This window comes from Schistosoma haematobium (assembly GCF_000699445.3).
Source record: "Schistosoma haematobium chromosome Unknown HiC_scaffold_251, whole genome shotgun sequence".
Lineage (NCBI taxonomy): Eukaryota > Metazoa > Platyhelminthes > Trematoda > Strigeidida > Schistosomatidae > Schistosoma > Schistosoma haematobium.
The window spans coordinates 23,339-34,031 of record NW_026137063.1 but is presented as its reverse complement, the minus strand read 5'-3'; the positions used below and the strand labels follow the sequence as shown (position 1 = coordinate 34,031).

General features: G+C 34.3%; 1 protein-coding gene across 1 annotated transcript; it reads left to right on the top strand.

The window, feature by feature from the left end:
* Window positions 1-1,363: 1,363 nt before the first annotated feature.
* On the top strand, window positions 1,364-6,226 carry RNASET2_3 (Ribonuclease T2; the record flags this gene model as incomplete). The annotated part of the gene is made up of 7 exons (XM_051208775.1): window positions 1,364-1,410; window positions 2,062-2,131; window positions 2,503-2,570; window positions 3,223-3,336; window positions 3,690-3,738; window positions 4,601-4,678; window positions 5,633-6,226. Coding segments are annotated over 7 exons (567 nt in total), but the record flags the coding sequence as incomplete, so codon positions are not given.
* Between the last annotated feature and the right edge of the window lie 4,467 nt (window positions 6,227-10,693).

The window sequence follows — 10,693 nt, the reverse complement described above, 5'->3', positions numbered from 1 at the left end:
GTGAATTTCGGAGAGATTTTCTGATAGATTTCTGTGATACTGTTACTGTGCAGTGTTGTTATTGCATCGGGTGTTTATTAAGGTACATGCGTTGACATCGTTATGAATATTCAAACCACAAATAAGAAAAGAAAATCAATATTACCTCATTTTACAAGTTTAAGATTATTCATACTCAGTAGGCACGTGGATAATGTGATGGCATTTGAAGCGAGCGGTAATACATGTACATTCAGTTGAAAAGTTTCATATAGGACGAAACGCTCAGCCTGCATTTTGAGGCTAGCCATCATCCATTTCTGAATACAACGTATTATGAAAACGCGATGATATTTACCTCTTATTCCAGTACCAGGACAAGATTCATTCAAGCCGATGTTATAAAGTTGATTTCCCAAACTCTACATCGTACATTACATCGTCTGACATACTCATCAATTAATCGTCCAGTGAATTACTTTATTTTATCAAGTTACGTGTACAAATATTACATTCAATTAGGGATTTTCACGATTTTGGCATTTCATTATCGATCATGTTATTTTTCTGTTGTTTGTAGGTCTCTATGTTTCCTTGTGTCACCACTTGTAATCATCCTACATGTAGGATACAGTGAAATTAACTTTCAATACTACTTATTTGCTGTGACTTGGCCACCAACGTTTTGTGAAGCTAAAAAGTAACTAACTTTTTGTGTACTTAAAATATTGTCCGTTTTCGTGAACTTAAATCTATCGATTCACGTTTTACAGATGGATTTTATTGAGTAATATGCAAATAAATGAAAATTTTCTAATTTTCCGTTAGTGAACATGGATCAGAGTCATTCACTGATCGAGAACTCATTATCGTGATATCGATTCACAGGATGTGCCCAACTTGTAAGGGCATTAATTGATTTCACTGAACGCGGAGATTACAACTGTATATTATTTGCAATGAAATAGGACACTTCGACGTATCACACTCATAGACTGCTTGAAATTAAACATAATTTCGACCAATTTATTTGACATGCCATCACATGTATTGCAGATCACTGTGTCTCAACAGTTGTCTCAACATTTCTAATCATCCTGCATGTATGCTTCAATATAGTGAACTTTGATTGCTGCTTATTTCAATGAACAGTAGTAGATATGCTATCTTATTTTCAGTGTTCAGTTCTACTCTGTGAGATATGGGTAATTTCAAGTGTATATCAAGGGTCGCCTTCTGAAGGCAACTGATCAAAACAACTTATTTCACTTCTGGAAATTATCTACTCACTTGAATCTCATCTGATGACAAGCCCCATCACATATTATGTTCTTACACATCTTTGTTCAATTGTGTAACAATACTTTGAAATTCTTTCTTTTAGCGCCCTCTACCGAAAGTATTAAATAATTTCACTATTCATGGATTGTGGTAAGACTACTTTTGATTGATTAAGTATATGTGTTTGCAATGCTTTCCAATATATACAAACAAAATGGTGGAAAACGGTTAAACATTATTTGTGTGAACTGCCAACTTGCTATGAATGACCTAATGACTATCACTACGCTTTAATAATACGAGCTAATCCAAAACGCCTATAACTTTCAAGATTTCATTCATGTATACTCATCTCAAACAGCATTCTTGAAAACATTGAATTTGTTGTTTGCGAAGCAATGTTAAATTGTGAAGTGAATGCTGGCTATGGATTTATCGTTTTCAGTGCGCCCATGCGGCTGAGTGAATTCACATTGTGGAGTGAAAAAAGATCAGCATCACATTACTATATGGTCTACGTTTCACTGTTTCACAGCTGAAAATTAAGGTTTCTGGCCACGGAATCAACCATACTGCATTCTGTAATACAGTACATTGTTGTTGACAAGACTTAAATGGGCATCTATATGTACGCCTTTCAACTACAATGTTAGACTTACTCCGAATGATGTACACAATTCACATGGAATTTATAGCTGTTTAGCGACAGATATGGGTGACCACGTTTCCGAAGTAAAAATTCAGTGAATGAATGTAAATGTTTGATAAGTTGTAATGTATTATGCATATCATTGATTTCAGGCCCAAAAATTTTCCTAACATAGAACCGAATTGTACATCAAAAGAACAATTTAATATTACAAAATTACAGGTAAGTCAGATCCAAAGTTCAGCTATTTTAATTATGTTCTCACCACCTCCTATTGATTATCTTTGTGAACCTAGTTATTGATTTATGTACTAAAATTTTCAAGCAAACTACTGAGTTCGAACCAGCCGCTGTTTAGTAGTCTTTGAGCTGATAGTCATTCGCTGTGAGCAGATAATGCTGAAGGTGGATCGGTTTTAAATCTCTTAATGATCATAATGCCTGAGGGAATTAAGTTTGGAAGGTTACAATAGTGCAGCCGACAAAAATCATTTGCAGACCAAAAATGCTCAAACCAGCCTGTTTGCATAACTGTTTTGTTGAAATCACTCACTGAAAGTTTTCTATAAGTCCATTCTCTGATTCTATTTCAGAGACTACGAGACGATCTAGACAAACTGTGGCCAAGTTTGAAAGACTACAGCAAACCAGTCTCATTTTGGTAAGATATTTAATAATATTTCGTCAATCGAATATACCTTTCAGCGACTACACGACGATTGATGTTGATTTGACGATATAGATTTACGACCACTTGTTTCAATGTAAACGGTATTAAAATCACACTCCGTAAATGCAAATATCAGTAAGCAAATGAGGACGTTTGATAATTGCTAAGTTGAAATGTGTTTGGAAGACGAAGGTGTGCAGTGATATCATTTTGGCTCGAAGAATGAACTTTACGTGGGAGTGTGTGTTGTATAGGAAGCAGAATGACCTGCAATTAGCAATCAGTTACCGACGATATGCTTGGTTGACGGATGAGTGCGGCCACAGTGACAAAATCTCTTACCGCTTCTTTGAATCGAAGTTGTTAGAAGCTACCATGTTGTGGTTCCTATATTCAATGTGTCGTCTTACAGATGTCAATAGTGCGAAGGTGTTGTGAGTAAAATATCACACAAAAATCAATAAACAAATGATGAGGCAACTTGTGCTGAATATTCAACTTTCAGATGTTTGAAATTAGGAAACTTTCAAAAATAATAAAATTGAGATAATAGCTTTCGAAGACAGTTTTAAACCATTATCGTGTGTTTTTCATATGACATGTCGTGATTGTATGAAATGTTTTGAACTGTGTTTACTTAAAGGAAACACGAATTTGACAAACATGGTAAGTGCGTAAATGAGGATCCCCTAATGAAAGATCAGTACGATTACTTTAAATTTGGCATTGATCTCATGAAAAATCTGCACCTGCTAGAGTAAGTGTGTAATGTTGTATTTAACATATGATTAACTTTCCATAAAAACTTTTAAAATTGTGTCTCGACCTCATTCCGAAATGTAGTTAGCTAAACTGATAACTCTCACAATTCGTGAAACAGACTTAACTATGCACAGATGTGTTGTGCCTTATAGGTGGACGCATGGATGCTTTCTTGACTGAATTCAGGCTTTTCACTTGGTTACAATGAAAAAATTAAGTAGAGTATATAATTTCATATGTCTATCGGTTGATCAAATTGAGCGTTCAAACTACTGTGCAAGTGAAAATTTGTTAAATAGTACCACTTCATTTGTTGTTTTTGTTTCCATCTATTTTCTATTATTTTAGAAATCTAGAAAAAAATGGGATCGCACCAAATGCTTCCGCACAATATGAAGTAAGTTTATTCGTCAATTGATAAATAGCCTGAGAAAATAAGTCAACTCTCGATTCCGTGATATACCTACCAACCACTTAAAGTGACACGAATTCTTTAATAAAACTGTTACGGTGATCAAACATGTTAAACTCAAGTGATCACTGAACTAATCGGGTGTCGACGTCTTTCAAACTTAACAAAACAAGGATTTAGAACTTTGATCATTAACGGGCAGGAACCTAAAATTTGTTACTACTTTAGGTAAACGAAATTCATTTTATGAAACATAGTGTACTTGAATCCCTACACATCCGACACCGTGAAATTACGTGAATTTGTTCATGTCATTATCGAAAATATTGAAAGCTTTCGCTTTTTCAATAAGTTAACTGTAAATCTCTGGCAGAAGTAGAAGGTTTGTTTATATTTGGAGAACGGGCTTCAGTGTCTGGCCACGTCTGAGTGCCTCTACCATCTCACATTTGAAAATATCACCCTCCGCCCTCAGTTGTGTCTAATATGCTCACAATGTCATTGGTTATTAATTCTGGTATCGCTTCACATAATTTCTCACCTATATTACTTTTAATTATTGTGACGAAATCATTTTTATCATCATACTTCATCAACATAATAAATAAACTAATATTTCAACTTACACAGACACACAAATTACAAAATATATTCGAGAGTGAATTTGGTCATAGCCCACTCTCTCTTTACTTGTATCACTTGTGTCCCCGTGACTTTGTTCAAAATAACTACTGACATCATTTCATTTAATTCACCATCTTTATTACTTTTAATTATTATTCAGAAAGCATTGTAATTATCGTGCACCATTCACATTTTAAATAAACCGTTGAATTCATTTGTTCAGACAACCAAATTACAGGATGTAATGAAGAAAGTGTACGGTCATAATGCTACTGTACAGTGCGCAAGTAAAAAGGGACAGGTAAGTACGTCAGTAATCACTTTCATTTCAGATGTAAACAAAACACGTTTACTCATCGTACCATTCGAATCTTCGGAATGTTACATAACAGTAGATGATATTTGAGTAAGATGATAACAAGAATGTAGTTAGACAATAAGTGAGATTGGTAACAAATACTGAATTGTATGGAGTGAAAAGATTGATCAACAAATCTTAACATAATCAAAACCGCCAGCACAATCTTCGGAGATTCTTGACGCCAGTCAAGCAACGAGTAAACAAAAAAATTTAACAAAGGTTTGTGACATGGAAAGGTTTGGCCTACTATTTAATATGGAGCAATTATACTCAACAGTGATTAGATATTCACATCGTGTTGTTTGTTTATATCTTCCCGTTGGTGTTTAGTACTTCAACTGATCAATCTCTCACGGTGAAATATATGCATCCTGTGGGAATTGCATCGGTATTGTCTTAATTCACAAGCTTTATAAGCAAAGACTGATATTTACTAAGAATGGATGCACACAACAGCAAGTAAATTTAAAATTAACTTCATTGCAGTAACAGGTGGCTACCAGGATTCAGTATCTAAGTGGATAAAGTGATGGCGTTTGACGCAGAAACATTAGGGTTTGAGACCTGGGGAGAACATCAACTCTGAGATGCATGTACTTCCACCTGAGAAGTCCCAAAACAGATTAATTGCGCGTGCTGGATTATACTGCTAGCCACTATTTTTCTTTGTTTATAATAATTGTTATCTCCTGAAATCGAATGGAGAAATCGTTGAAACCTTACATGTTATATGATGAATGACAATTCGTAAACATTTTGCATTTACGAATTATGTACAATGTTTATTTTTAAAAATGCAATCATCCCAACGTATGAATTTTACCGAAATATTTATTTTCATTGATGGGAGTAGAGATGATATTGTCTAAGGCCTACCGTTTTTCATTTTTGTAGAAAGGTGTGCAACGCTTGGAAGAGGTTTGGCTGTGCTTGAATCCGAAACATAATTTCACTGACTGCCCACCAATTGGCCATTGTTCAGATAATTTTACCTTTCCTACATTTACACAAGTGGATTGTAATAGTTCAAAATAAGATGAAAAATAATAAGAATAAATAATGTTTACTGTTTCTGTTATTTAATATTTGTGAACTATACATTTGGTGAGGGTAATTTAGTTGGATGTTTGATAGTGAATAATCACACAATACTCAGAATGCGACCCACAAACAACGATTGATAGATCCCACAAGTTGTTCGCATCACATTGGAAGACGAAATGATGGCAGTTTTTGTTTAACTTCAAAAGTATTGGAAATGTAAATTAAATCAATCTAATTGGTTGGCTTCTATTCATGCACACAAAAATGCCATTGATCACCGTACGACAAATGATTTACTAATAAAATAGCAAACACCAGTAAGTTTATTCAATACAGTTGGTATATCTTTAGCCATCATGACTGCAAAGCGTTATGACATCTGTTTACTTGACAGTCACAGACAACAATCTGTTAATCACTTAATTGTTCCAAGTTAGATGTTGTGAATAACGTTGTCAAACTTATGTAATTTAAAGTGATTTAAATTCCGGAAAGCATATCGCAAGTGTTATGTAATATATCCAAGTGAACCACAATAAATGCACCTATCTGTATTTCTGAATCAACAGTCTAAGTAAATTCACTAAAGCTATTACTATTTAAAAAATAGTGAGATAACAAATTCAATGCGTTGACGGTTAACATGATGAATTCATATATGAAAATTGACGAATCATCTATTTCTAAGCTTTTTGAAAGTGAAATTTTACTTCACCAGCTCTGAATATGATTAACGTTTGTTTAAATTTAGCTGCCAATTCATTAAATTGGGTGCGTCATTACAGCTTGATGACGATCAAATCAGCCCAGTAATGATATTCGGTTTTGAATTCATTTGGAGGCAACAAATAATGTAAATCAAAAATGCCTATTTAGACACGGAATTTGTGGACGGTAGCTGTAAAATCGAGTTCTGAAATTTTTCCACTTATCATAGGAGGACATCTGTACGGGTTATTCGTATTCACTAAATTATAAAACACTTCATATTATTGAACGTCAGTGTCTGACTGGGTGAATAATTGAAATGTTTTGAATTCATGTGGAGTCACGAGATAATATATCGGCAGAATATCCCGTGATTAAGTAATAAACAACATACAATAAGTACTGCAATGATGATCCAACTACGTGCGTTTGTCACCCACCGATTAACGTTTACTTTAGTCTGTTGAACCAGTCCGAATACTCACGTTTTACTATGCATAACTCAATTCTGGTTTGAAGCTTTTGATGACATTTCGCACACACTCTCTTGTGCTTTATTTGATGCGCAGAAGTAGTTGTTTGCCATTCAAAGCTGTTGAACAGAAATTCGTAACCTGTTGATGGCAATTCGTAAATACATCATCCTGTGGAAGATATTGAGTTTGCTGAATAAAAGTTACAGCAAACATAGAAACAATATTTTATTTAAACAGTTTTCCAAGAAAACGCTTTTTATACTTCACGGAATCTACACCAGATATCGTTTTGGTTCAATGTCCAGGGATTTAGCACGGAAAAAATATCCAAAAGCTCAATCAATAAAACGGTGATGGTCCAGACATTCACGCTTAGTTAACGACTGATTGACATGCATTTTGTTTCACACTGACGTTAAATGGAAGTCTATTGTTTGAATTCGTTACAGTGCTCAATTCCTATAATAAAATATAATAATGTAGGACGAACAATCCTCTGAGCGTCGAATTATGTAACTTTTCCTTCTCTCTCAGGAGGAACAGTGTAATTAATGGAAAAATGTCGCGTCAGAATAGATCATCGTGAGCTTAAATGTTTTCGTATTATTACAGAGCGATATTTTGCTGAACTCGTCTTCGTGAGCTTCCACGGATGACTCGGAAATTAAGAATGTGGAGTATTCAAAAGAACAGCTTCGTGTCACCTGATCACATCACACTACAACACACCTGTTTCGAAGTCGTTCTTAAAGTCAAGTGAATGTTCTCGAATTGGGCACAAATCAATATCTAATAGATAAGACTGCAATCATCAAGTCACCATCTTCGACTTGAACTCTGCCTACAGAGACAACACTGTTCGAGTGACATTCCACCGCGAGTCGATCACATGAATTTACTAACTACTAACCTTTAATATTAATGAAATTCCACAACAATTTTCGATTAAATAAACACTGGAAAGCTCCGAGCTTGATAAGTAGGAAACATCTTGAAAAAGAAACTTCCTCACAATGAATTCTTGTTGTCTCAAAATCCTGTTAGTGACTATTTTCGAAATATCAATCCACGTAAAAATATGTTGAGGATCCGAGGAGTCTATTAGCTGATATATTTTCCCTCAGCCTTCTTAGATTCCTATTTGTAAACACAGATGAAATCGAAAACACAAAAAATGTGGATTGATTTGACAATTTTACCTAATACTTATCCAAACAACAAAGCTAAAAACTAATGGTCAGTCACCACTATACTGAAGAAAAATGCCTTATTGCATGAACAGGTGATAGATTTAATGATGATGAGCTTCCGATCTGTGAAATTGTAAATTATGCATATGAGTGAATAGAAGAGACTTTGTTTTTGCCTTCATTTGCTTTTATCAAGTTATATTAAATTGGTTCGTTATAGTTGTTTGAGGAAAATTATGTATCAGCTTCGGTTCATCTTCAGTTGTGTTTGTAGTTGCACACTATCACGGCGAAATACATTTTCTGAAAAGAATATTGTCGAATTCAGCCTCCACAAATATGATGTATCTATATTATTGTTTGACGAGACTACGGACCGCTGAATACCTAATCCTGCCCGGTTTTCTATTATTCCATTATCTGGCGTTAATTGAATACGGCGTTCTAGCTAAGTTGCAACATAATCTTAAGTCCGGAAGAACAAAATATTTTACTACTTCACGTTGTGAATCGATGCTTGGCTACTAACTCAAGACAAAATTTTGATAAAGATATACTACGCATCTTATTGAAATGGAACGAAAATGGAATTGCAGAAAATGCACATGGTTTTTTCCGCTAGTATGTGGAACTATCCGTTCACAACTGAAAAAACAAACATGGAGATGTAATGTTATATCCCGATAGTCACTTGCTTGTGAAATGAGGTGATGTTTGAATCCACTTGATATTATCTTCCTCAATCTTTCGATTGATCAGTCGTTTGATCAGTCCTAAACGTTAATGGAAAGATTTAAATAGACAATATCAAGTAAATTTTATTCTTTTTAGTCCAAACGAAACATATTAGTAATATCAACATTTCTACGTATTCAGTTTCACATGTGGCCAGTTTTCAAATTCTTTGAACAATGGAAAAGTCGTTTAAGAGACTGAGCAGCGTGGGCTTAATAGTCATCAGAAAAGTACTTGACAAATATCTGATCAAAAATCAGATCCAAGGAAGATACAATCAAAATAAAGAGGCAGACAATGACGAATTAAAGGTTAACAATATCCAATATTGATGTTGACAGCACATCTGTTGGTCGTATGTTCTATGTGAAATACCTCACTTCTATCTGCAGTTTATGTTGTTGATGTTGTTCTGAAGAATAATAAAGTTCCAACAACCAAATCATTCATCTCGTAGAATGAGATTCTACCAGAATACGAAAGCAGATACGTGACTAAGTTGCTTCCAATAATACAAAATTATGTGAAGACGAACATTAGAAGGGAGTATGAGTTTCTTCAACCATATATACTTTATCTGACAATATCGTGATCGAAATGATAGATAGTTCATGGGATAAATGCTGTGAAGTTACTTTCTATTGAACAGACGTTATATAGTAATCGAACTCATTTTAGCGCATTGCTCAGCACTACTGATTGGTGTCTAGTAACTAGTTCATTTACAATGACAAGTGAGCATAGCTCTACTCATGTAGCTGTGGTCATTGTAAGATTCGCATTTACTATTCCTTCTACACTTATTAAATCCAACACTTTCGTCTATATACACGAAACGTTAACCTGTTTAACACCGAGTAGTTTAAAATCTAGGTCAATGTTTCTTCAAATAGCAACTTTTATTCATTTCATCCACTAGTTCAAATATCAGTCTGCTCTGAAACGGACATTAAGTGAATGAATCTTACTTTGCAATAGACTGGAATGTATTGCCCATAACAGATTTCTATGGATAATCCTGATGGATGGTCCATACTCCTCCACAAGTAGTAACATGAATAAGTTATTAACTAAGTGTGAATTACCGAAAATTAATGACAAAAATGGATCAAGCATTTGATCAACAGATCAAAGATAATCTAAAATTAAAACAGCAAATTAGCAAAAAATACTGTTGATATTTCGTTCAAACAGAAAAGAAAAGGAAATAATAATAGATTAACTCAATCTTTATATGAACAACGATCAATGTGGATATAAAGTGAGAAACAGTATTTTTGAAATAGTCAAACTTGAAAAATAACAATTTGGAATCAATAGTCATCTGATAATTAAATTAGTACGTCGGTGATGTTGGATTGGTCTGATTGTGACATTGACGGTGGCAGCCGAATGTCATTTCATGATCAATCAGTTCACATTCTGGGGGATTTGTGCAATAGTCACGATATGGGATTTAAATCAAAATAAAATAGTTGGTGATCAGGCAGAAAAGCTCCATTCAATGTCAAGAGAGCTTTCTTAGGAGGAGTGAGAATAAACAGTTTGAATGCGATTATTAAGCTCGACTGTATACCGAGAAGGGACTTCAATCATCAATACGAATGAAGTGTACAAAGATCAAAAATGCAGTGTGACAATGCGTAATGAAGGTAAATGTGTACAATAAACAATGGCCAACAACCATTTTGTTTACATAACCAGTGAAGTTAAATCATTTAGTGGTTTCAAGCGAACATTTCGTAGTCCAGTTAAGAAAGTCAAATTATTTTCCGTGTTTCTTGTTGTAATATCATTCAATT